Source organism: Sorex fumeus, unplaced genomic scaffold, assembly GCF_029834395.1.
Source record: "Sorex fumeus unplaced genomic scaffold, SorFum_2.1 ptg000094l, whole genome shotgun sequence".
In the NCBI taxonomy this organism is placed as follows: Eukaryota; Metazoa; Chordata; class Mammalia; order Eulipotyphla; family Soricidae; genus Sorex; species Sorex fumeus.
In genome coordinates, this window is record NW_026606151.1 from 19,782,119 (window position 1) to 19,808,244 (window position 26,126).

General features: G+C 39.8%; 1 protein-coding gene across 13 annotated transcripts; it reads left to right on the top strand.

Moving 5' to 3' along the window:
- Positions 1-25,764, top strand: LOC130040480 (E3 ubiquitin-protein ligase TRIM38-like). 13 transcript variants are annotated; one of them, XM_056132590.1, is made up of 10 exons: positions 1-114; positions 216-326; positions 831-1,119; positions 3,339-3,488; positions 4,329-4,858; positions 12,591-12,686; positions 15,572-15,802; positions 18,786-18,808; positions 18,909-19,021; positions 22,011-25,764. In XM_056132590.1, exons 5-10 carry the CDS (start codon positions 4,451-4,453, stop codon positions 22,265-22,267), a joined length of 1,128 nt encoding a protein of 375 aa, XP_055988565.1. In that variant the 5' UTR covers positions 1-114; positions 216-326; positions 831-1,119; positions 3,339-3,488; positions 4,329-4,450; the 3' UTR covers positions 22,268-25,764. The 13 variants fall into 13 exon arrangements, with proteins under 13 accessions (XP_055988565.1, XP_055988567.1, XP_055988574.1 ...); XM_056132592.1 differs by having other exon boundaries at positions 4,333-4,858; XM_056132599.1 differs by having other exon boundaries at positions 831-1,006; positions 3,254-3,488.
- The last annotated feature ends 362 nt before the right edge of the window (positions 25,765-26,126 follow it).

The window sequence follows — 26,126 nt, forward strand, 5'->3', positions numbered from 1 at the left end:
GTGAACTTCCTTGCCAGACCTGAGTGAATCTCAGCTACAGAGGAGACATCAGAGCAGTAGCTTGTGCTGACTGCTGTGTGGAGAAGGGACTGACAGTCCAGGCTGCATTTTTCTGTGTGTGTGTGTGTGTGTGTGTGTGTGTGTGTGTGTGTGTGTGGTGGGTCAGGGTTGAACTTTGCTTTCTTGTTCTCTTCACCTTTTGCTTTCACTTTCAGGTGACTCGATTTTTCCTACCAGGGATATGAGGCCCATGAAGGCCCCATAGTCACCCCTCAGGGCTCAGAGGACAGGAGAGTTTTCTCCCCAGAGGATAGCATCCCTCAGAGGTAAGTCATAGGCCTTTGATGAAAGTTTCTACAGGAGACTCTCCTGTCTCCAAGGGAAGAGCCCTATGATTAGAGAGAAACTGGCTTTCTAGTAACTTCAGTTGAATCCTGCTTTTCATCTTAGTACTGTGTGTTGGAGGTAAATTTTGTTATTATGCTTTATCCTTCCTTTACTCCCCTCCCCTCCAACTCTCCACAGTGGGATTGGGGCACATGCCCAGATCCAAAAGCAGCTGCAGCCTTGGGAGTGGGACATAGTTGAGCTCCTGACCCAGCTCCCCTGTGAGGTCCTCCCTTGTGGACTCTGGGGGACCAGCAGCCAGTGTAAGTAACCACAGACTAGGCCATTCCCATTGCTCCACACCTCACTACATCCTGGAGCTGCCAACATTCTCTCTTCTGGTCACCCTGAACCTCTGGAGGACACTGAGTCACCTTCAGGAGCTCTGCTCGCAGCCAGACCACCCGTTCTCCTGGCTGCTCTTTGAATTCTTGTTCCCTCAGGTCAGGAAGGGTAACCTGAAAGGACTCACTATCCCTCTGCTTGCCTTGCTGACTGGTTCATTCTGGGGGAGCTCAGATGACCATCTCTGTCCTCTACATAAAGAACATCAAAAGGACTTGACTCTTCCAACCACCGACATGCGGTCACTAATCTGATCTGCAGCCCCGGTGAGAGAGTAAGTGCAGCCAGTGACCAAACCGGTGAGTCCTCCCCCAGGACTGCCCAGTGAAGGGGAAAGGAAGAGTCGCAATTGATCTACAATGAGAGGCTTCCAGTGGGGAGATCAAGGTAAAACTGAAATAGGATGTTCCTTCAGTACAAAACAACAACAACAACAAAAAGAAATTGATGTATTCACTCTGTGCTATTAACTTCTATAATGAAACAATTTCAAGTATTCCTAATAGCTTTTGTTAACAGGACTTTTCACATTTTTTATTAGAATTCATATTTTGAAAAGTACATTTTCATGTAAAAAATCTTTTTTATCTTGTTTGACTTAACTGATGACAGGACCTGATCAAATGAGGTTAAGGAGAAGCAATATTATAACTAGAAAATGCCACATTGTGGCTCAAAAATTCCTCATCAAATAGCCAAAGCAATCCTAGGGGGAAAAAAATAGAGTGCTTCGCTTTCCGCAATTTCATCCATTTCTATTAAGCTTTATTAGTTAAAAGTGTGGTGCTGGAATAATAACAGACTCTCAGTCTCAGATCAATTGAATAGAAATTAGAATCCAGAGAGAGATCATCAGACATATGGAAAATTAATCTTCAATAAATAAAGAAAAACAAGAAGTGGAGTAAGGAACACATCTTCAACAAGTGGTGATGGAAAAACTAGTCAATTACAGTCAAAATAATAACAATAAAAATAAAAATAAGTATACACTTTCCTAACACCATGCACAAAATTCAAAACAAAACTGATTAAAGACCTCTATCTCTGACCCATATTCATAAGTTATATTGAGAAAAATAGGTAAAACTGTGTACTACTTTGAAACTAGACTTCACTTTAAGAATCCAATGCCAACGGCAAAGTAAACAGAAGCAAAGATAAACAAATGCGATTACGTCAAACTCAGAACTTCTGTACCTCAAAAGAAACGATGGCCAGAATAAAAAGATACCCTGCCCTTCATCAGAGTGTGCATGGTCCTCTACATGGGTTCAGGGTTTCTCTCCTCTACACGAAGCCTTATATTCTCCATTAGAGTGAGAGATGAGAAAAAGGGGTTCTGGAAGGACAGTAAGGCTAAAGAGTCAGCTCTGTGACTTGGTCTGGCTTGCCGTCATGGAGACCAAGATGATAAGACTCCCATAGCTTCAGTTGGAATGGAAGGGTGGGAGCTTGCAGCTGTCTTGGTCAAGAGCAAGGTGGAAGGGTCTGGACAGTCCCCTTTGGTGTCAGTATGGTCCCTTGTCCAGTTGCCCATCTTGTCACTCTCCTTTGTGAGATCCAAGGCTTCTTGGGGCATTCAGGACACTCTCACTTCCAGCAATCAAGTTTGCCACAATGAAAGCAGAAAGTTTTGGGTGGAGAGGACTTCCGGGCACTCCTGTGGAGCTGGCCAGGCTTAAGAGTGGTCAGAAGCTGGGAGTACCTTTAGTCTTCTTTACTTTGATCTTTTGTCTCTCTTGTGACCCCTTTCTGTCATCTTTGCTTATCCTGGTAATAATAATGAGAGGAAATTGCTCTAATTTGGAGACAGTAAGTTTCTGACTCTTCTGGTATTTTTTCCCTCAATCTCTAGTTGGTTTATGGAAGAGGCAAGAATTCTGAGACTATTAGTGTATTGGAGGGTGAAAAATATTAGTCTATAAGGTATCTCTGCCTCCTCCTTAGATCATTTACAAAAGAAATAGGATGGCTGGATGGTATTGTAATAAATGGAACATCCCTTTGACCAAATCTCCTCATTCTTTAAATTATATTTGGGTTAAACCTTCTCACAGAGAAAAACAGTACCAACTATCCTATCTCTCCCATCCCCAGATTTTTCTTTTATGCATTACTTAGAATGCTTTTATTCTCAAAAACAATTCCACTAAAACTTGTTCAGGACAACAGACACAGTCTTAGTCATTTAAAAAAAAAAACTTGCAGGGTTGGCATGTGAGTTAGGCTAAGTTATCTTCACTCCAGAAGATATTCTCTATGAGTCTAAAGAGATAGTTCTTATAGTTAGACAAAGATGCTTTAACATGTAACTTTAGTTTAAAAAGCACCATTAGTGATTGAGATATTACTGTCATGTCAAAAAAGCATTTGTTTCGTACCTCATCCTGCCTCTATTTCCTCCCCACAAACAGTCAACATTGAAAATAGAGAAAAGATCCTCCCAAAGTTGTAACTATCTATATGGATGAAGGACAAAGTCCTGTGTTTCCTATTGATACCCGTGTTTCCATGTTAGGTACTCACTGGTGGACACCAAGGGACATAATGCCAGGATCCACAGAAGCCTGTCATTCCTATCTGTTCTCACTGCTGACTTCCAGGTTTCTTCCATGACGATGGGCTCTAGTCATTCTGATCTTCCGGGAGACCAGGTTGTCCTGAAGAAGTGACAGTCACCTCTCTGTTTCTCAAGAACTCTGCTCTGAAGATAACCCCTTCTCCTCCCACCTCTTTCAATTCTCTGTCTTCAGGTCAGAGAGGCTTATGGGAAGGGCACACAGCTTCTTTACGGTGTCAGTTGACCTTATTATCATTTGGAGCCTGGGTCTTTTTACCCATACTTTTTTATCATTATTTGCCGTGGAAGTAAGTAGCAAGAACTGTGAACTAATGATCCAGTGCAGACATTTTTTTTTATGAATCCTATAAACTCTACCTAATTGCAATATCAGTTACAAGGAAATAAAGTAGTAGTGATGAGCTACCTTTTCACAGAATGGGAGTCTCACCCTCATTCCATGAGTTTCTCTTTCTTGCTCCATCCTTTCGAAGGGAGCCTGTCTTTTTCTCACTCTCACTGAGTCCCATGTCCAAAATATTTCTAGAAATGAAATGGAATCTTTGATCTGGTCTCATTTCACCACAGACTCAAGCAAATAATAAACAACTGAAATGCAATAATAGCAGTTAGATTCAAGGAATTAACATTAAATTTTATTTTATTTTATTTTAATTATACTCAGGGCTATAGTGATAGCACAGCAGGTAGGGTGTTTGCCTTGCACACAGCTGACCCAAGTTCTATTCCTCCGTCCCTCTCGGAGAGCGCAGCAAGCTATGGAGAGTATCCTGCCTGCACGGCAGAGCCTAGCAAGTTCCCCATGGCATAGTTGATATGCTAAAAACAGAAACAAGTCTCAAAATGGAGACGTTACTGGTGCCTGCTTGAGCAAATCAATGAACAACAAGACAACAGTGCTACAGTGCTTAATTATACTAAGTTTAATGGACCAAGTGTGATTGTGCCACAGTCATTCACAACACAGCTCCATAAAATAAATCTTCTCAATCCCAATCCATATCTCTCTCAGACAGATTTCAAGCTCAGAGGAGTCCCATAAACTCTGGTGGAGTGCATTTCTCAGACACTAGAAATTTCTGACTGCTTCATCCCTGCCTCTTGATCCAATATTGCAGCATTTCCAGGAAAACCATGGCCTCAGCTACATTTATCAAGAAGTTGAGGGTGGAAGCTACCTGCCCCATCTGCCTGAAGCTGATGACTGAGCCTGTGAGCATTGACTGTGGGCACAGCTACTGCTGTGTATGCATAAAGGTTCTTACTCAGAATCAAAGCTCTGAAACATCATCTCCGGGAACATTTAATTGTCCCAAGTGTCGGAAACCTTTTCAAAGTGGTAGTCTCCGGCCCAACAAGCAGCTGAAAGGTATTATCGAAATCTTTAAGGAAATGAATCAGAACATGTGTAATGAACACGGAGAGCAGTTCCATCTGTTCTGTGAAAATGATGGTCAGCTCATCTGCTGGTGCTGTGAGCGGTCACCACAGCACAAAGGACACGGCACTGCTCCTGTTAAAGTTGCATGCCAAGTTTACAGGGTGAGTGTGGGGTCCAGAAAGCCTCCGAATAACCTCATCTGCAGTTGCTCTGGAATCTGTTTTATTTATTTGACAGAAATTATTTTCACTGTAGTATATGCTTCAGATGTGCTCTCTCACTTGCTGCAAAAGTGACTTGTCACAACATCCACACTAAAAAATGCTGAACTCCATCTGCCTCTATCCACTGATCAACTCCACCATCTAACTCCTCAAGGCATTTTTTGGTGCCTGTTAGCAATCTGTATGTCTTTTGTAGAGTAATCTGTATTTTAGGGTCAGAGAGATAGTACAGAAAGGAAGGTATCATTTTTCCTTACTCCAGTTCAAATCCCAGATATGTCACATGGTTCCCCAAGCACCACCAGAAGTGTGAACCAGGAGAATGCTCTGAACACTTATAAGTGGTGTCTGCAACAGTAGCAAAAGGGAGTAATCTGCCTTCACTTCTGTCCTTTTCAATGTTCTTCTTGGCAATGGTACTTGGAGTACTTTATGATTTTTTTTTACAAATCTTGCTTATTAACATCTTGTTAGATATGGAGGTATGATAGTTTCTCCTTGTATGTTTTTGTTTCACTGACATTTTCTTTACCTTGGAGAAGTTTCTCTTTGATTCCACATACTCTCAAGTTATTTTTGCTTGTTTTTGTTTCCCTAGTTATTGAAATCAACTCTTCAAAGTTAATGTTGAAGCCGTGTTTGAATATTTTTATGTACTTTCCTCTTTGTGTTTTATGGCTTTAAGTTTTTAGTAAATTTTCAGGTAATTTTTGTATATGGTGTGAGGAGCAGTCATTTCTGGGTTTTGTAAATGGATATCTAATTTCCCCATCACTATTTGTTGAAGAGACTTTCCTCTCTCCATTATATATGCCAGTATTATTGTTTATCACAATTGACCGTATTGTATGGCTTTATTTCTGGGTTCTTGGTTTTATTCCATTTATATGAGTGTATATGTCTGTGCATATTTTTTCTAATATTGTGTAATCTTAATGATCTTAGCCTTATAATATTGTTTTAGTTGGGAACAAGTATTTCCTATGTATCTTTCCTCAGAACTCCTTTGGCTATTTAGGGTATTTTGTGATTCTTACAAATTTTAGTTAATTTTTTTGGTGTCTTTGACACAGCTACTATAACTTTTATAGGTATTGTATAGAATCTTTGAATTACTTTGAGTAAGGTGGCCAGTTTAACAATGTTAATTTTTCCTATAGATATATAGTAACATCTTTATATTTTTACCTCCTCTTATTTCTTAGATCAATGTATTAATAGACCTTACACAGGTCCTTGACCTCTTTTATTATGTTTATTCCTTGTTTCCATCTTTCTAAAGTACTTGATTTTGTGGCCACACCTGGTAACGCTCAGGGTTACTCCTGGCTTTTACATTCAGAATTACTCTTGATGGTTCTCAGAGAACCTTACAGGATACCAGAAATCAAATTCAGAGCAGCTGTGTAGGGGATGAGCACCCTACCAGCCCTAATTCCTTCAGGTGCAAAAGAAGTTTTTTTAAAGCTTCTCACAATACTGGTTTCAAAGCTATAAATTCCCTAAGTTGTTGTCTATCCATGAAGCTCTTATAGTTCGTTCAAATATGTGTGATAATCTAAGTGGATAAAGCAATCTTGGGTAAGTATTCATTTCACTGAGGTTTTGTACTATGTCCCTCCATTCTCTTCTGTCTCGTAGTCACGTTTCAAACATCGGTTGTAAGTCTTAAGGGCTTTCGATTCTACATAAGTTGCTTTTTTGATCTTGTTGATTTCAATATTCTGTCTCTAATTGTGGATTTTATCATTTTGAGGATCTAGTTTTCCTTGTTGAGAATATTTTCTTATCCATTGCCATTCTGGAGGATGTGATGGATCCATCAGGAGGTCGGAGGGCAGTCATCTTGGTCTTGTACTTGGCGAAGGACAGGCGGGCGTTACGAATACTTTTCCTGGCTTCTGCTGCATCTACCAGTACTTCTGCTCTTCTCTCTTTGAGGTCTTCCTTGATTGCATCTCTGCACTGCTTTGCATGCTCGGATGTTAGCTGGCAGTTGCCTGAGGCATGCGCCAAACCACGCTGGCGAATTAGCTCAAGAGTTTTCGAAGATTGGAGATTTTTTGTGGCTATCTCTCTCTTGGCGTTCCTCGCACATTCATGGAGGTGCTGAACCAGTTGATCGTATTCCTCGTCAATGTTGTCAACAATGGCATCTTCCCATGTTGCCGCAATAGTACCAAAGAGTTCCCAGTTGGTGGTCGTTCAGGGAGTTCTCTTTTTGAACTTTGCAGCCCTTTCTCCCTGCTCTGTGAAGTAGAATTTTGCACGAAGGAGACAGTGGTCCGATCCCGTTCGGAATTTTGGGACAACAGCGACATCGGTCAGGTAAAACCGTCGATTGAATATGATGTGGTCTATTTTGTTGTGGAATCGTCCACCGGGAGACTCCCATGTCCATCGTTTAGATTCTGCCTTCTGGAACTGTGAGTTACCATGGATGGTCTTGGTCGACATGATGAACTCAGACAGTCTCTCACCCTGTTCGTTCCATTCTAGGCCATGGGTCCCAATGTGAAGTTCTTCAGCTGATATTCTCGGTCCTATCTTGGCATTAAAATCACCCACAATGATTTTGTAGAAGGTGTGGTCTTCTTTATAGAACTTCTCCAGATCCATGTAGAACTTCTCAATTTCTCCTTCATCATAATTGGATCTTGGTGTGTAGACAACGAAGATAGAAACTGCAGGCAGTGAGCCGCATCTATTCAAATGTAAACGTCCGATTTGGGTTGTTAGGCATTCGAATGAATCAATGCTCTTGGCCAAGTTTGTGTTGACGAGGACACCGACGCCTCCGACACCTCTTTTATCGCATGTTCCGAGGAATAATTCTTCTCCAGTGTCGAAAACAGCATGGTGAGATTCATGCCTTCTTGTCTTGGTCAGACCAATGATGTCGTACTTGATCATTCGCGCTTGTACCATCAGGTCCTCGATGGATGCATCTGATGCTAGTGTACGTGCATTGAAAGTACAGACGATCATTTTTGTCTTCTTTCGTTGTGGCATCCTTGGTCGGCCTTGAGATTTTGTCGGCCTCTCCTTTCTCATCCTTCTCAGTGCTGCCATGAAGCCTTCAGGGTCAGGTGAATGAGACCAGTTGTAGTTACTGGTTTTGGCATATCAAATACACAACAAATAGCTTGCCAGGCTCTTCCATGTGGGCGGAATACTCTCGTTAGCTTGCCAGTCTTTCTGAGAGGGATAGAGGCTTTTGGGGCGACCTCTGATCACCCTTGTAGGTGTTACCATATTTGAACCCTATCAAATATGGTGCGACTATTCCGGAAGATGGGTATTTAGTGTCTTATGATGTGTCATAAGCGAAGCGGCCGCGCGGGTCCGGAAAGCGTCCTGGAGTGTGGCGACGGCTGGGTAGTGGAGGTAGTCCATGACTTCTACTCAAATCTCTTCGATAGCCATGTCCACTTGCCGACATACCAAATTCCACAGGATGGATATGTCGTTCCCAACGTCCTCCCTTCTGAAATCCGACACGCCATTTCGTTGGTAAAGAAACAAACAGCACCCGGCCCAGACAAGGTCAGACCTGAACACCTGAAAAACCTGCCGTCAGTACTCACCAATACACTGGCTCGGCTGTTCACTCGCTACCTGTCTGAATGCAAGGTTCCATCCCAATGGAAAACCAGCAGGACCGTACTACTGTTCAAGATGGGAGACATCCATGACATTGACAACTATCACCCGATCTGACTATTGTCTGTCATCTACAAGTTGTTCACTCGAGTCATCCTAAATAGGATTGGCAGAACACTAGATGAAGGACAACCATGCGAACAAGCCGGGTTCCGCAAAGGATTCAGCACCATCGACCATATCCACATGATAACCAAGCTCATTGAGGTTTCTCGGGAGTTCAAGATGCGCTCTGTTTAACATTCATTGATTTAAAGAAGGCCTTTGATTCTGTTGAGACGGAAGCAGTCATTGAAGCCCTAGCCAGTCAGGGAATTCAAGCCCAATACATCAGGATGCTCCGTGAGCTGTATTGTGGATTCACTACCAGGATCTCACCATTCTACAAAGAAGTGATCGTTGATGTCAAGAGAGGGGTGCAGCAGGGTAATACCATTTCACCGAAACTCTTCAGTGCCACCCTCGAGAACATCATGCGACAACTGGAATGGGAAGGAATGGGAGTGAAGATAGATGGTCGGCAACTACACCACCTCCGCTTTGCTGATGACATTGTTTTAATAACACCAAACATCAGCCAAGCGGCACAAATGCTGGCTGACTTTGACCATGAGTGTGGAAAGGCAGGACTACAGCTGAATCTTACGAAGACAATGTTCATGAGAAACAGCCTCGTTCCTGATGCCCCATTCGTTCTCAACGGAACGACCATCTCCGAATGCAACAGCTATGTGTACCTAGGTCGAGAAGTCAACATGACAAATGACCTGGCACCCGAGCTGCGTAGAAGGAAGAAAGCGGCTTGGAACGCCTTCAAGAATGTTGAAGAAATAGCTAAGAGGACAAAGAACCTCCATCTCCGGGCACATCTCTTTGATTCCACTGTTCTTCCTGCATTAACATATGCCTCAGAGACCTGGGCCCTACGCAAACAAGATGAGAACGCTATTCAGGTCTCCCAAAGAAGAATAGAAAGAGCTATGCTTGGAATATCATGTTTCACTCGAATGAGAGAAAGAATCTGGAGTTCTGACATCCGTCGACGATCAAGAATCAGGGACGCTGTCTCTTTTGCCAAGGTGTCAAAAATCAGATGGGCTGGTCACGTAATGAGATTTAAAGACGACCACTGGACTAGAGCTGTTACTGACTGGATTCCACGGGATGTCAAAAGACTGCGTGGCCGCCCACCTACCAGATGGTCAGACTTCTTCGTCAAGATCATGAATGATCGGTTTGAGGCTCTTCATGTTGCCAGAGCAAACAGATGCCATGGGCTACACTAGCATGCGACAGGGACAAATGGAGATCTTACTGGTGCCCGTTCGAGCAAATCGATGACTAACGTGAAATTAAGTGATTAAGTGATTAAGTGAGAATATTTTCATAGGGAACCTTCAGGCCTCTTGGATTTCAGTGCCTGTATTCCTCTACTCTAAGAAATTCCTATTAATGATTTCTTTACCTAATGTTTATTCATAAAATTTCCTTTTCTATTCTTCAGCAACTATGATGATTCATATATTCTTCCACAGCGGTAGGGCGCTTGCCTTGCACTCAGCCAACATGACCAACTCGAGTTCGATTCCTCCGCTCTTCTCGGAGTGCCCGGCAAGCTGCCGAGAGCATCTCGCCCACATGGCAGAGCATGGCAAGCTACCCGTGATGTATTTGATATGCCAAACACAGTAACAACAAGTCTCATGATGGAGACGTTACTGGGCCCGCTCGAGCAAAGTGATGAACAACGGGAGGACCATGACTGTGACCATATTCATCCTATAGTGCCCTGGTGTAATGTTTACTTCCTTTTAACACTCAACAGGATTGTTTAGTAGCAGTTTCCTCCATCTCATCTTGAAGCTCCTTGATCTTATACTCAGCTGCATAATTTGGCTGCTATCAGCTTCTGTTATGGCTTTTTGCTTTTAATGTAACTTACCCTGCTCTTCATTTTGCCATTTCTGATTGGAGTTTTCTCATCTTGACTCTTAGACTTCTTGGGCTTTGCTGCATACCTCTGCCACATATTCTTGAGCTCATTAAACATCTTTATCATGGTGGCACTGGCAAAAAGTCACTGAGGATTTAGAGAGCTGGTTGTTGTTGTTTGTGCCTTCAAGGGTATTATTTCCACTCAGTGAACTGGGCAGGCCTTTACCATTGGTTTTCTAATGTTCTGGGGGAGTCTTTGTAGATAGATACCCTGGAAGGTGCTGAGGTATTAGGCTGGGGATTGCTCTCTTCTCTGCCTCTCATCACTGAATGACCTGAATTATAATTATGAGCAGTGTGTGATTTGCTGTGTATGTCTTTTGTGCAGTTACATAGGTGGCATGTGCTCTAGAAGCTGGGTGTGAGCCTGCTAATATAGCCCAGGTCAGGTGTAGAGGCTATTGGGACCTAGCCGGAAAGGAGGGTTCTGCCTCCCTTCCCAGAGTGGGTCCAGCGATGGCAGCCTGAGTCTGGTCTCAACTGCAATGGTGTCAATGCAAACAAAGTTCAGGTGCTGTCTAATAGCGTTTCTATCCTGCTTTTTAAAGCACTTTTTTTCATAAAAGAATATTGAATCTCATCATTTGTTTTCTTTCTCTCAATTGAAATATAGTTTTATGAATCTTATCTTTCTGTTGCTGTGATGTAGTATTTTTTACTTTCTTATTCTCTCAATTGAAATGTAGTTGTATGAATCTCATCTTTTTTTTCATATGTTGAACAGCTAACAAGTACATGATATATGATCCTAACAGTGTACTGTATTGCATTTTTTGGCATAGATATTTTTGACAATTTTTAGGTCTATGTTCAATGCTGGTGATTTATTTTATCTTTAGGTTTTCTTCTTGACTTATTTTCATATTAGAGTAGTGTTGTACTCAGAAACTGTGCATTCAAGTTCATCATTTCCTTGACTTTATTGGTATAATTTCAAAGGGTATTCAGATATCTTTGAATCTTTTATAGATCTCACTGTTGAAAGTTCTAGTAATGGAATTTCCTTTGGAATGAGAATTTTTTTTTCCATTTTTGGAGTGCATTCTAAAAGGACCCCCTCCTGAATAAATAGCAGTACTCCTCCATTTAAAAAATAAAAGGACCCCCTCCCAATTACACGCAAGCTAATACTATATACCTGGATCATTCTAGGCACTCAGGGTACTGTCTCAACCTTGTTAGAAGATGATGAGGTGTGCAAACAAATAATTGAAGTCTGCCTGTATCCTTCATGTGGTAGAAAAGTCATTAGAGGTCGGAGTGTCCTATACTCAGGACTGATGACAAGGACACAGAAAACAAGGCTTGCTTGGCACCATGCCTAGGCCAGAGGGTGTGTAGAAAGAAAGATAATTGAAGACACAGGAGTAAAATTTAGGCCTTAAACCATGATCACGGTTGAGAGGATGAATCATACCTCAGAGGAGGACTGGGAATGGAATGTTTTTTATTGGTTAATAAGGACCAATTTTGACATGAGAAGATTATTCTGTTTCAATATAAACTAGAGCCATCAGTTTCTGAAGTTCACATAACTTCCACATGTATAGGGTGGGGTCATAGTTAAAGATGTAGAGGAGTTGTTAACTATTTAGAAATAAAAGCCTGTGAATGAAGTCTGGTGAGAGATTTAGATTAACATATTTTCAAAGGCACATATGATGATTGCTTTGACTGTGGTGGGAGAAAGAAGTGGGCATTGTCCTGCTGCCTCTTTCCTTAGTCTAATATGGGATTGAAGAATATATTGTTCCCTTGGACAATTTACTTAATCCCATGCAAAGAATTGATTTCTATAACAGGAACAATGGTAAACATCTTACCAGCTTTGCAGTTTGCCACGGAGATCAACTGTGTTATTGGACTCATAATTGTCCACATGCTTTCTCTCAGCATCTAAAGGCTCAACAAATACTCAATGTTATTCTAATTATCTGAAAGCCTATGATTTATGGTATATGCTGTGAAGACTTTTCCAACTGAATAAACTAACACCCATTTTTTCCCACAGGAAAAGCTCCAGAGAGCAGTCACAAAACTGAAAAGCACAGAATCTAAATATATGCAGCTGAAGCTAGATACAACTCGGAAAATAAGTAGTTGGGAGGTGAGAGTTTGAAGCTTCTTGTGGTCAAACTACATGCCATCATCTTGTCTAAGAGTAGGTTGTGCTTGGTGAAAGCACTATAACAGTACATTATTCAATAAATGGTCCAGATTGTTAAAAGTAATGTAGAAAGCATCACTTCCCTTTACTCCTTTGGTTATATGTGTCTATTAAATTTTTGCTTCAAATTCTTCAACCTTGTGATAGTAATAATTTAGAATTCCCAATATCTGAGTTTACGAAGTAGAAATATTGTAGTCTACTTGAAAGATCCTTGACAGGATTCAAATTCTCAAACTTTGAATATACCTACCTGTTTTGAAGCCTCAACTGCATCATTTTGATGCATTTACCACAGGGCAGCATCTAACACTCAAGCTTTCCAGCTTCAGAGACCCACTGTTTGTGGACACTTAGAAAGAGATTCATTCTGATGAGATGCAATGAACTCAATTTAATGAGGCTGTTAATGTGGAGAACCAGAACTACCATAAGAACATACAAAAGACAACTACAGTGTATGGGTCTCTGGTTCAGTAAATAACCAGACTCCCTATGAATGAAAAGAGATTTGTTTACAAATATATTGATATAGTACATTAGTCTGGAATATCATTGCACTGACCAGTGAGTCATTTTGGCTTTTTCATGGTGTCTTAAACCTCAGTCCTCACTCTTTATGTGCAAATCTCAAATATGATCTCTCAAAAGACAGTCCTTTGCTTTCATATCTGGGATCTTGATTGGTGGGAAGATCATCACAATCAAAAGTAAATAAATAAACACCTTTCACGAACACATGATTTGAAGCTAAGCCTATTTCCCACTTAAAAATAAAAATTTTGCTCGTTTTTGCCCAAAAGCAGATGACTGGTTAAAGAAACTTTGGTACATTTACACAATGGAGTACTATGTAGCTATTAGAAAAGATGAAGTTATGAAATTTACATTCAAGTGGTACTACATGGAAAGTATCATGTTAAGCGAAATGAGTCAGAAAGAGCGGGATAGAAACAGAAAGATTGCATTCATCTGGGGAACATAAAGCAACAAAAAGGGAGACTAACACCCAGGAATGGCTGAGATTAGTACCAGTAATTTTGCTCCATGACTTGAAGGCCAGCCACATGTGCTAGGTGAAAAGGAAGCTCAGATAGAGAAGAAAGCACCAAATAAAGGGTGTTGTGAGAACCCTCCCAGGGTGGGAGAAGCATGCTAAAAGTAGTCTATAGACCAAACATGATTGCCACTCAATGCCTCTCTTGCAAAACACAGTACCCAAAAGAAGAGAGAGAGAACAAGGGGGAATACCCTGCCACTGAGGCAGGGTGGGACGGGGGGGGGGGGGGATGCTGGAACCCGTGGTGGTTAATGATGGGCACTGGTGGAGGGATGGGTATAACTAAAACCCAAGCACAAAATTTGTAAGTCTATAACTGTACCTCATGGTGTTTCACTAATAAAAAAAAGAAAAAAATATTATCCTAAGTATTTTCTTATCCTAGGATAGGAAAATACTATCCTAACAAAAGATCGCATTTCATTTTGTTCTAGCTACATAAAAATTTAAGAATAGGGAAATATAAATTTAAAGAATATAGATTGGTAGTTCCCTAATATACCAACCCTTACAGGAGCTGCTGGTTAACGGATGAAGCTGAGAGAAACTGGGGATAACTATTAAGGAGGAGGTAATTTTTAGAGAAAAGAAAACATACCAAAATTTTTATTGTGAGGACCACACATAAAAAACTAGTGCATTACAAATGTATAATGATATATTTTGAATTGTATCAAAATAAATTGAATAAACTTTTATTTTATGTGTTTAAAAAATTTTACTCATTTATTAATTTCATAAACATTGTAATACTTTCTGAAATGGAAAGTTAAAATGAATATTAAAGTTTAGTCCCCACCCCTACCAGATAAAATCTGTGTCCTATAGATCATTTTGTTTTAGAAATTTTCACACATTAAGGTGGTGAGTTGAATCCAGGGTTGATATTTCTAGTATTTATGATAGAATCTGCCAACTGGGCCTCTCCCTGGTGAGACTCATGAACTCGCTAGGGTGGTCATCCTTACTCCAGTTGTGATGTCTCAGCTGGAAACTTCAATAAGGTTCAAGAAGAAACTTCAGGGGTTTCTTGAACCAAAAGTTTATCTGAAACACAGGAACACATGTTTATTTCAAAATAAAAATTCATATTTATTTTTATAACTCATATTTCATTTACTTTGGCCAAGCTCTATTCTGCACTTTATTCATACTACCTATACCAGCTTCTTGGTGTACAGAAGAAATTTTACCAGAAAATTAGATCTAATTCTGATGACCTTATCTACCTGTGAATTTCTTCTTCCCAGGCATAACTAGTGAAGGAAACATGGATAACTCTTCAGGCTACATCACCCTAACTGAGGAAATTTGTGTGTGTATGAGTGTCTGCATGCATGTGTCTAAGCATAACATAAAATCACCATATTACCCTTTAGAGTGGACAGCTCTGTAACAGTGTTTGTACATATGCTTGTGCATCCATTGCCTTTATCCACCTGCAAAACTTGTTCATCATCCAAACTAAACCTCTCTTCCTATTCCTAATTTTTCTTCCTCCTGTTTTCTAGTATTCACTGTCTCTATGAATATGACTTATTTCATAAAAGCAGATTTTTATAATATTGGCTTTCTGCTTCTGAGTTACTTGTTTTGCTCACTGTCTTGCTGATTGATCCATGTTGCACTCTGCATCAAATATTCCTTATTTATTTCCACTGAATAAGTTTCAGCTGCTTCTGTGTGTGACTCATATTGGATATGAATCTATCCATTAATGAACATTTGGGTGTACTCACTTTCTGAGCACTTTTTTACCTTATAGGAGAAAATAAAGCATGAGAAAGAAAGAATCAATTCTGAATTTAAACAACTTCACAGTTTCATGCACCTGGCAGAGGAGTATTATATGCATAGTCTAGAGAAAGAAAAAGAACAGAAGCTCATCAGACTGAAGAACAATGTAGCCCATCTGGACAACAAAGTAGAAGAACTCAAGAACAACATCCTGGAACTGGACAAGAAATGTCAGGACTCAGCGCAGACTTTGCTGCAGGTGAGTCTGAGCACTTGTAGGAAACAGAGATGTCTTATTCCCATGCTACTGAGAACAGAGGGTAAGAAATATGGAAGATTCACGAGGTCTACTTCCTCAGTTCAGACTCCTCCTTTTAACTCACTGTGTGCAGCGCGACACCCTGTAGTTCTACTAAGATGAATGAACTGTTGAATTTCAATTTTCTTATTTTGAGTAGTATCTCATTGTATGTGTACCACAATTTCTTTATCCACAATGTGTTATTGGGGTATTTGGAATGATTCTAATTCTTGGCCAATGTAAATAGTACTATAATAAACACAGAGAAAGCAAATACCTTTGAAAATTATGAAAATTAATGTAAATTTATGTAGTTGTGGTCTTGAAATGATCCTCAGAACAGGAAACTTTAGATTTTATGAGAGCTCAATTCTTATTTTTGGTGGTCTCCTATGATATTGTGATTCTATGTACTCTTTTCATATCAAGGCAACTGTGTATTTATAAAAGATGCCATTGTTTCTCTGCTTTCCCCCATTTTATATTTTCATTATCTACTGTTTCCGAGTAGGATCTCTTTGCTTTTTAAACAAGACCCTGTAGTGGTTTTAATAAATTGGTTAAATGGTAATGAATTTCTTTAGTTTTAGTTTTGTTTTCTTTAATGCTTTCAAGTTTAAATGATGACAAATGATAGAGTATTCTTATTGGGATGTTTGTTTCATTCAAATTGTTCCTTGTGTCAAACAATACTAATCAAGAGTTTTCATTTGAATCTTTTGGTGGTTCTTTGTATACAAGTTTCATTTGTATCTTGGTGCTCTTGCAATCCTATTTCTATGTTTTGCTTTTATCATTTTAATTACAGCATGTCTTAGAGTTCTTTGATCTGGGTTACTTTTATTTAGAACACCTTAGTTCTATTAGAACTATTAATATATTGGATCTGGATGTGGGAGTCAGTACTCAGAATGGGGTAGTTATCAGCCACAATTTCATTTCTTTTTCTATTTTTTCAGTGATGCAAGGTAGTTTTTATTCAAACTTACAGGAGCGATAGCACAGTGGGTAGGGCATTTGCCTTGCACACAGCCAACATGGCCAACCCGAGTTCGATTCCTCCGCCCCTCTCGGAGAGCCCGGCAAGCTACCGAGAGTATTCGATATGCCAGACACAGTAACAACAAAGTCTCCAATGGAGACGTTACTGGGCCCGCTCAAGCAAATCGACGAATAATGGGAGAACAGTGACATACTGGAAAGATATGAGAGCACAGAAAGAGGATACATCTGTTCAAGAAAGAACATAGAAGCAAAGAATATACAGAGACAAGTGAGATATGTGTTCAAAGTGTTCAACGGAGAACATGGCCTTGATGAGCAAGAGATAGCTATAATTGTTTGAAACACTTGTTCCCCATTCTCACTTTCCTTTTCTTCAGCGACTACTTTTTTGTTTTTGTTGTTTGTTTTGGGGCCACAATTGGCACTCAATCCTTGCTTCTGTCTGTGTTCTCAGGGATCACTCCTGGGGTGCCAGGGATCAAACCAGTGTAGGTGATGTGCAAGGCAAACATCCTACCCACTCTACTATCACTCCAGCTTCATCAAGGCCTCCTTGAATTTGATTGCTGTTCCTCTTATAATTAGCCCATAATGCTCTCATATACCTTTCATATTTTTTTCTTCTACTTAATTGATAGCTTTCTAAATCTTATTTTCTTATTTGATTTGTTCTTTGACATCTGTCACCCAGTTGCTGGAACCTCCAAAGAAGTTTTAAATTTATTTAAGTTCAGATACTCCCTGACTAATACTTTGTTTTGCTTTGTTGATTACCTTTTCTATTGCTTTCCTTAATTCATTCAACCTTATGATTTTTACTTTGAAGTTCTCAACTCAGAAAATGAGCAAAAATTCTCTTGGTTGCTTGGGAACTTTTTAGATGTTCACCCATTAATTTGCATTTACTTCTTTTTAGATGTTTACCCATTAATTTGGATTTACTTCTTCCTCTTCTTTATTGTGTCTCCTGAGCTGTGAGAGTTCTAGTTTTGTGCATTTACGGTAGCAAATATAAGGCTCGATTATATCCACCATTACCACAGAGAACCTGTGGGGCTAAGTTTGTGCTGCAACCAGTCACTACCAAGACTTTGCCGTACTCAGCAGCACTGTCCCTTGAGCTTCATAGTTTGAGTGACTCACCATGCCCCTGCTCTCAGTCCTTCAGTGTAGGCACTAGTGCACATCAGAACCATAAACCATACTTCCTTATTTCTTGCACCAAATGTGCTCTGTATCAGAATCTCTGCATCAGATGCACTATGTATGTGTGGGGGGGGTAGGGGAGTAGGAGACTGGGGGTGGAGATATGGAGAGAGTGGGGTTCTCAGGGGTGTAGTATGGTCTTTGTAGTCATCTCAGACAGGCAACTGAGCTGCCTTAACCACATCTCCATACTCACTGTTTTATTCCCCTGGCCCTGACAAAAAAACTCAGCTTCCTTCATCATGTGGTGCCTGTTATCAGTACCTAAGCATTTCAGTCACTGGGACTCTGGATGGACTCAGGACTTTATGTAAGCAGTGTCCAATATGAACTCACTCTAAGGAAATCACATCATTGAAAGGAAGTGGTACCCTGGGCATCCTTCTGAGCACTTTCCCAATAGCCATAGGTTGGTGTGTTTTCAGACAGCACAATATCAGTGAGGAAATCAGAGAGGTTGATAAACAAGTAGTCATGTGCATCCCCAAGGGGCTCAGGATGGAATCATCTTATTAGAAACCCATCAATGTCTATGGTTAGGGATTCAGTGGTGTGCCTCAACACAAATGAATTTACCCTGTATGTGTGAGGCCTTGGCTCCATTCCCACCCATGGGGTCACTTTCCTTTCTTTCCTGGAAGGAGTGTTTATAGAGAACTTCCCTGCATATACTATGCTTTATGAAGGTCAGATGTTCCTGCACTCACCTTTGTTCATGTTTTCTCTACAGGGTATAAAAGACACCCTGAGCAGGTGAGTGTCCATAGAAACAGTGTGGGCCATGGAGGGGCATGGACATAGACACATGGATGGAAGGAGCCACTGAAGAAACCTCTTTTTGCTGTTATTCTAGGGTCTCAGCTATCAATCTAGAAACACCAGAGGATGTTTCTTTGGAACTGCATACTGTGCGCAGTGTCTCTGAGCTTCACTTAAGTGTGAGAAAAATTTTTAAGCGCCACCAAGGTATGTTGATTTAAGAATCCCTTGTTAATATTTTATTTAACTCTCAGTGTAATGCAGTAAAGGTAGGTGATTATTATGCAATGGAGTGCAAGTGATGTAAGGACCTTGACCTAGTAACACATTTTACTAATACCAAAGCTGAGCTCTCTTTTTCTATAATTCTCTTTAATAATTATTTTCTATCTTTCTGTAATCTCTTATAAAACCCAATATTCAAGGAAAGACAAAGTTTTTTTAAAATGCTTTTCTCTAAGATCAAACCAAGCATCAGAGAGAAAGCTCAATGGGCCGAGTGCATGCTTCATGTTCAGAATATAGAGGTAGTCCCATCACTGAAGCTCCTATTCATGGTACCCTAGGGCCTTGTACTGATCAACTGGCCCAGGTGGCCTGGAATGACTCGGCCCCTGCACCTGTTTGGCAGTCCCTCCCCCAAAATTCTGTCTTAGCAGGTGTGCATTTTTGCATGTATGAGTGTTATTCAATTTTACGGATGTTCATAATATGTTTGAAAAATCTTTCTATTTCTAATATTTAAAAGGTTTGAATTACTCTCTCAATGATTTGTCTTTAAAAACCTTGTATTAGCATCAAAAAAAGAAGTATATATGGTATACAATTTGTATTGTTTTTTTTAAAATAATTATATGTATTTATTTGAGTTTTTAAAAAATAAATTCTGAAGTCACACCTGACTTTCTTTGCCTTTTGCTTTTCCTTGGCTTTATATTCAATGATCACTTCTGGCAGTGCTCAGTGAACTATATGTGGTACAGGGAATCTAACCTGGGACAGCCCAGTTTGAGGCAAGCATCTTAATCACTATTGTATCTTTCTGGCTCTATTTAATACTTTTTTTTTAACTTTCTTCACATTGACACTTTGGATTTTTCACAATAGTTTAAGTAATAGCAACTGAAACCCAACTTATTTCTGAGTCAGACTTATGATAAGAATTGGTTGGAGAGAATCTTTACAATTAAGGGATTACTTATAAAGATGAGAAGTAGGATAGAGAACAAGGCGTAGTCAGTCCTGCACCCAAGGCAGGAGCGGGTAGACAACCATCATTGTCCTGGGCCTCAAGTGGCAGGTAGAGGATGCTGTAGGGGTGGGAGAGTGTGACAGGGGAGAGGAATGCAGAGCCTGCCAGTCAGCATGGGAGGGCCATGTGTCCTTCACACTGCTACTCAGTTGCTTTGTGCCCCAGGGCCTTCTCCTCTGCTTCCTGTTAGCTGAAATAAGCAGAGATAGGGAAGAGAGCACTGGTGATGCGTCCACAGCGGTCAGTCTTTCAGGGAGAGAACCAGGTGGGAAAAGTGGGTAAAGAAAAACAGGGATTTGAGGAACACTGAGAACATCCAGCACAAGAAGTATTTTGCATAGCGGATTTAAGTTACCTGGAAAAAAAGTCCAACACCCTGTGCTTAGCCTGGTAACCCAGTGAGTGGTTGACTCTTTTTTGAGTGGTTACAAGAGTGGTTAACATCCTTGTGCTCAGAGCCATAATACACCTGCTTTGATGTTTGTCTTGTACCCGGCAATCCTTGGTTCGATCACCTGGTCCTTTGAGTACCATCAGAAGTAATGCTGAGTTAGAGCCAGGAGTCACTCCTGAGCATTGCCGGGTATGGCCCCCAAAAAACATAATAGAAAATATTCTATTGATACATTTAACTTTAAATTTTTGATTTTACAGTCAAAGTCACACTTAAATTTATCATATATTTTACTATTTTATTCAAGGATGATTTTATAGCTTTCATGTATATTGACCCTAGGTTTATTAAATTTTGATAATTTCTATAAATTCCTTTTATCTAACTTAAGAAATTACAGTAAGCTCTAATACCTATGGAGCTCAATAATTTTGTGACCTGGGAGAATTCTAGGTCTTTAATCACAATCTATGAATTTAGTTCTCTTTTTTAACTTTTCTAATATAAAATTTGTAGTTTTTAGTTAGAGATGGAATTGTCTTATTTCTGTTTCAATATTCCACGATTTCTCAAGAGAAAAATGGGTCTTAGAAATGACAGAACCCATGTAAATTCTGATTGGTTCTATTCCTAGGTTTTTTAAACTAGAGATAAGGATGATGGTTATATTATTACTAGAAATTCTCAGATACTTCCCATTAATGAGACATTTTAATAACAATTATTTAGTTCACTCAGTCTTCCTCAACAGTTTCTAGTGACTCACATAGAGATTACACAGATTTTGAAAACTGAAACTCAACATGACTCTTAGACAATAAGAACAGAACTTTGGTTTGAATATAGGTTAGCTTTATTTTATAAAATACTCTAAATATTAACACATGTTAGGAAGAACACTGACAGTGGTGGTGGGTTTGGAGTTAAGCACTGAATGCCAAAAGCTGTTATGCTTAGCTCAATAAACTGCAAAGAATAAAGAAAAAGGTTTTTTTCCTTTAAGAAGCAAGTGTGTGGGCCATACTGTGTAGACTATTTGCCTTGCACGTGGCCAACCCAGTTTTGACCTTAGGAATCCCATCTGACCCCCAAGCACAACCAGGAGTCTTTCCTGAGTGCAGAACCAGTAATAACTCCTAAGTGTCATCGGACATGACCCAAAAAAGCAAAAATAAATAAATAAAAAGAAAAAGAAGAAAAAGCAAGTCTGGTGGAGAAGAGACAGGGATAGAACACCCATAATTTGGTTCCCCAATCCCACCTTGAGTGACCCCTAAGTGTAGAGCCAGGACTAAGCCTCAGTACCGCTGAACATGGCCTCCAAACAAAAAACAAACATACAGAGTAACTCTTTTGAAGCTAGACCATAGTACAATGATAAAGTGCTTGCCTGGCACACCACCAAATCCAAAGCATCCCAAAGAGTACACTGCCAGCAATTCTTCCTAAGCACAGTAGTAAGCCCTGGCTCTGCCTTGTGTGGCCTCTGCTCAAAAAAAAAATTAAAAAATCAAATTCAGTCTTTTGTCTTTTTTTCTCTTTTTTTGCAGTCAATGTGTCTTCAGATCCAGATACTATTAATCAAAAGATATTCATTGGTGATCCTGTCCGCCCCTGCGACATCCTCCAGCACCACACCCAGTCTGCAACCTGTCCCAGACCACAACGCACTGAAGATAGAAGTTATTCACAGACACATGCAGAGAACCAAATCAAACACCTGGAAGTTAAACAACTCAATGTTGAACAACGAGTGGGTCAGGAAGGAAGTCAAGGAAGAAATGAAAAAATATCTGGAAACCAATGAGAATGAAGACACGAGCTACCCAAACCTTCAGGACGCAGCTAAAGCTGTGATAAGGGGAAAATTTATAGATCTGCAAGCATTCATCAGGAAGAAAGAAAGGGCCCACATAAATAACATAACTTCACAGCTCAAGATCTTAGGAAAGAACCAGCAAAAGGAGCCCAAACAAGGCAGAAGGAAAGAAAGAACAAAAGCGGAAATTAATGACACGGAAACCCAAAAAAAACGATCCGAAAGATCAATGAAACCAAGAGCTGGTTCTTGGAGAAAATTAACAAGATTGATAAACCACTAGCAAGACTCACAAAGAAAGAGAGAGAGAGAGAACCATAATAAGCCGAATCAGAAATGAAAGTGGGGACATCACAACAGAAACCAAAAAAACGCAAAAGATCATCAGAGTCTACTTTGGAAGTCTGTGTGCCAGGAAACAAGAGAACCTAGAAGAAATTGGATAAATTCCTGGATTCCTATAATCTCTCAAACTTGAACCAAGAAGATATATTCAGGAATATCTGAATATATCTATAAATAGCAAAAAATTGAAACTGTAATAAAAAGTATTCCCCAAAACAAAAGCCCAGGTCCAGTTGGATTCACTAGCAAATTTTTACAAACATTTAAAAAGGACCTATTGCAAGTTCTTCTCAAGCTTTTCCAGGAAATTGAAGAAACAGAAACTCTTTGATACAGTTTCTAAGAGGCACATATATCCTTAATACCAAAAGAAACCAAAAGAAGCAAAGACACCACAAAAAGAGAAAACTACAGAAAGATATTCCTGATGAACACGGATGCAAAGATCCTTAACAAAATATTAGCAAATAGAATCCAACAACTCATCAAACAGTTCGTAAAACATGACCAAGTGGGATTCACCCCAGGGATGCAAAGATGGTTTAATATTCGGAAATCAATCAACATAATACATCATATCAACAAAAGAAAAGATAAAACCATTTGATCATATCAATAGATGTAGAAAAAGCATTTGACAAGATTCAGCCCAGTTTATGATGAAATCTCTCACCAAAATGGGTTGTGAAGGTTCTTTCCTCAATATAGTCACAGCCATCTACCATAAACCTACCACAAATATTATCCTCAATGGGGAAAAACGAAGAGACTTCCCTCTAAGATCAGGGACAAGACAAGGATGCCCACTCTCACCACCTCTGTTAAATATAGTACTAGAAGTACTTGCAATAGCGATTAGGCAATAAAAATATATTAAGGGTATCAGATAGAAAAAGAAGAAATCAAGCGCTCACCATTCGCAGATGATATGACACTATGACCCTTAAAGCCTCTACCTAGAAACTCCTAGAAACAACAGACTTTCATAGTAAAGTCACAGGCTATAAAATCAATATACAAAAGTTCATGGCTTTCTTATATGCAAACAATGAGAGAGAGAGATGAATGTGATATGAAAAAAGCAATTTCGTTTACAATTATGCCTCAGAAAATCAAGTAACTCGAGATCTGCTTAACTAAAAATGTAAAGGACCTGTACAAAGAAAACTACAAAATGCTACTTCATGAAATAAAAGAGGACACAAGAAAATGGAAACATATCCCCTGCTCATAGATTGGGAAGAATTAACATTGCCAAAATGGCAGTAGGCCCCAAAGCATTATATAGATTCAATGAGATCCCTATAAGGATACCCATGAAATTCTTCAAATAAATGGATGTAACACTCCTGAAGTTCATATGGAACAACAAATCCCCATGAATAACTAAAGCAATTCTTGGGAAAAAGAAGATGGGAGGTATCACCTTCACCAACCTCAAAATCTACTACAAAGTGGTAATAATTAAAACAACATGGTACTGGAACAAAGGCAGAGTCGCAGACCAATGAAACAGGGTTGAATATCCTTACACACACCCTCAAATATATGATCATATAATCTTTGATAATGGAGCAAGAAATGTGAAGTGGAACATGGAAAACCTCTTTAACAAATGGTGCTGGCAAAACTGGACAGCTACATGCAAAAAACTGGGCTAAAACTCTATATAACACCGTACACAAAAGTCAGATAAAAATGGATTAAAGACCACAACATCAGACAAGATTCCATCAGGTACACTGAAGACAAGGTTGGCAAAACCCTCAACGATATTAAAGCTAAAGGTATCGTCAAAGATGACAAGCCAATGACCAAGCAAGTGGAAACAGAGATAAACAAATGGGACTATCTTGAACTGAAATGCTTCTGTACCTCAAAAGATAGAGTGTATACAAGAAGACAGAGACAGTATACAGAATGGGAAAGGATATTCACTCATCAGATAAGGGTTGATATCAAGGAAATACAAAGCACGGATTGAATTCTACAAAAAGAAAGCATCCAACCCCATCAGAAAATGGGGTGACGAAATGAACAGAAATTTTCTCAAAGAAGAAATCTGAATGGCCAAAAGACACATGAAAAAATGCTCTTCATTACTAATCATCAGGGAGATGCATATAAAAATGACAATGAGATATCATCTCACACCATAGGGACAGGCCCACATCCAAGAAACAAAAGCAATCATTGTTGGAGCGGACGTGGGGAGAAAGGGATTCTCCTTCACAGCTGGTGAGAATGCCGACTGGTTCAACCCTTTTGGAAAACAGTTTTGGACACTTCTCAAATAATTGAAATTGATCTCCTGTTTGATCCAGCAATACCACTTCTGGGAATATATTCTGGAGATGCAAAAAGTATAGAAGAAATGACATCTGCACTTATATGTTTATTGCACCACTGTTTGCAATAGCCAGAATCTGGAGAAAACTTGAGTGCCTATAAGCAGATGACTGGTTAAAGAAACTTTGGTACATCTACACAATGGAAGTGTATGCAGCTCTTAGAAAAGATAAAGTCATGAAATTTGCATATAGTGGATCAACATGGAAAGTATCATGTTAAGTGAAATGAGTCAGAAAGAGAGGGCCAGACATAGAAATATTGGACTCATTTGAGGAATATGAAGTAACAGATTAGGAGACTAACACCCAAGAATAGTAAAGATAATTATTAGGATTACTCCACAGCTTAGTAGCTGGCCTCACATGCTGGTGAAAAAGGCATCTCAGATAGAGAAGAGACCACCAAGTAAAGGGTGCTGGGAGGGCCCTCTCAGGGTGGGAGATATGTGCTGAAAGTAGACTTAATGGCCACTTAATACCTCTATTGCAAACCGCAACACCCAAGAGAGAGAGAGAGAGAGAGAGAGAGAGAGAGAGAGAGAGAGAGAGAGAACAAAAGAGAATACCCTGCCATGCCACAGAGGTGGGGTGGGTTGGAGTGGACGGGATGGGAGTGATGGGAGGGATGCTGGGACCATTGGTGTTGGAGAATGGGCACTAGTGGAGGGATGAGAACTCGATCATTGTATAACTGAAACGCAAGTATGTAAGTTTGTTGGTTTGTAACTGTACCTCATGGTGATTCACGAATAAAAAATAAAAATGTATATATATATAAATAAAATAAAATAAAGACTAAAAAATTATTAATTCACTTTGATAAATAGAGAAGTACAATTTTCCCAAAACACTTAATAGAAAGAATCTCAAACTTGTGGAAGATGTAATGACATAATCTGCATGCTGGGCCATGAGCGCTTCACCTCAGGAAGACATTACTTTGAGGTGGAGATGGGAGTAGGAGCAGAGGGGGCTATAGGTGTTTGTCTGGAAAATGTGCCAAGGGACATTAGCATAGTATAAAAGCCTCAGTCTGGATTCTGGGCCATCAGACAGAGAAAGGACAAGAGGTGTTCGGCCCTTACTTCACCACCAACCTTCATTCCTCTGAGGAAAGAGCCTGAAGTTTTAGTGATTGTTTTAGACAGTGA

Excerpts from the sequence above, each read along its gene's own strand:
- LOC130040480 (XM_056132590.1), top strand. The coding sequence starts at position 4,451 with ATGGCCTCAGCTACATTTATCAAGAAGTTGAGGGTGGAAGCTACCTGC. Across the intron at positions 4,859-12,590 it reads TTGCATGCCAAGTTTACAGG|GAAAAGCTCCAGAGAGCAGT; the intron begins GTGAGTGTGGGG and ends TTTTTCCCACAG. Across the intron at positions 12,687-15,571 it reads GGAAAATAAGTAGTTGGGAG|GAGAAAATAAAGCATGAGAA; the intron begins GTGAGAGTTTGA and ends TTTACCTTATAG.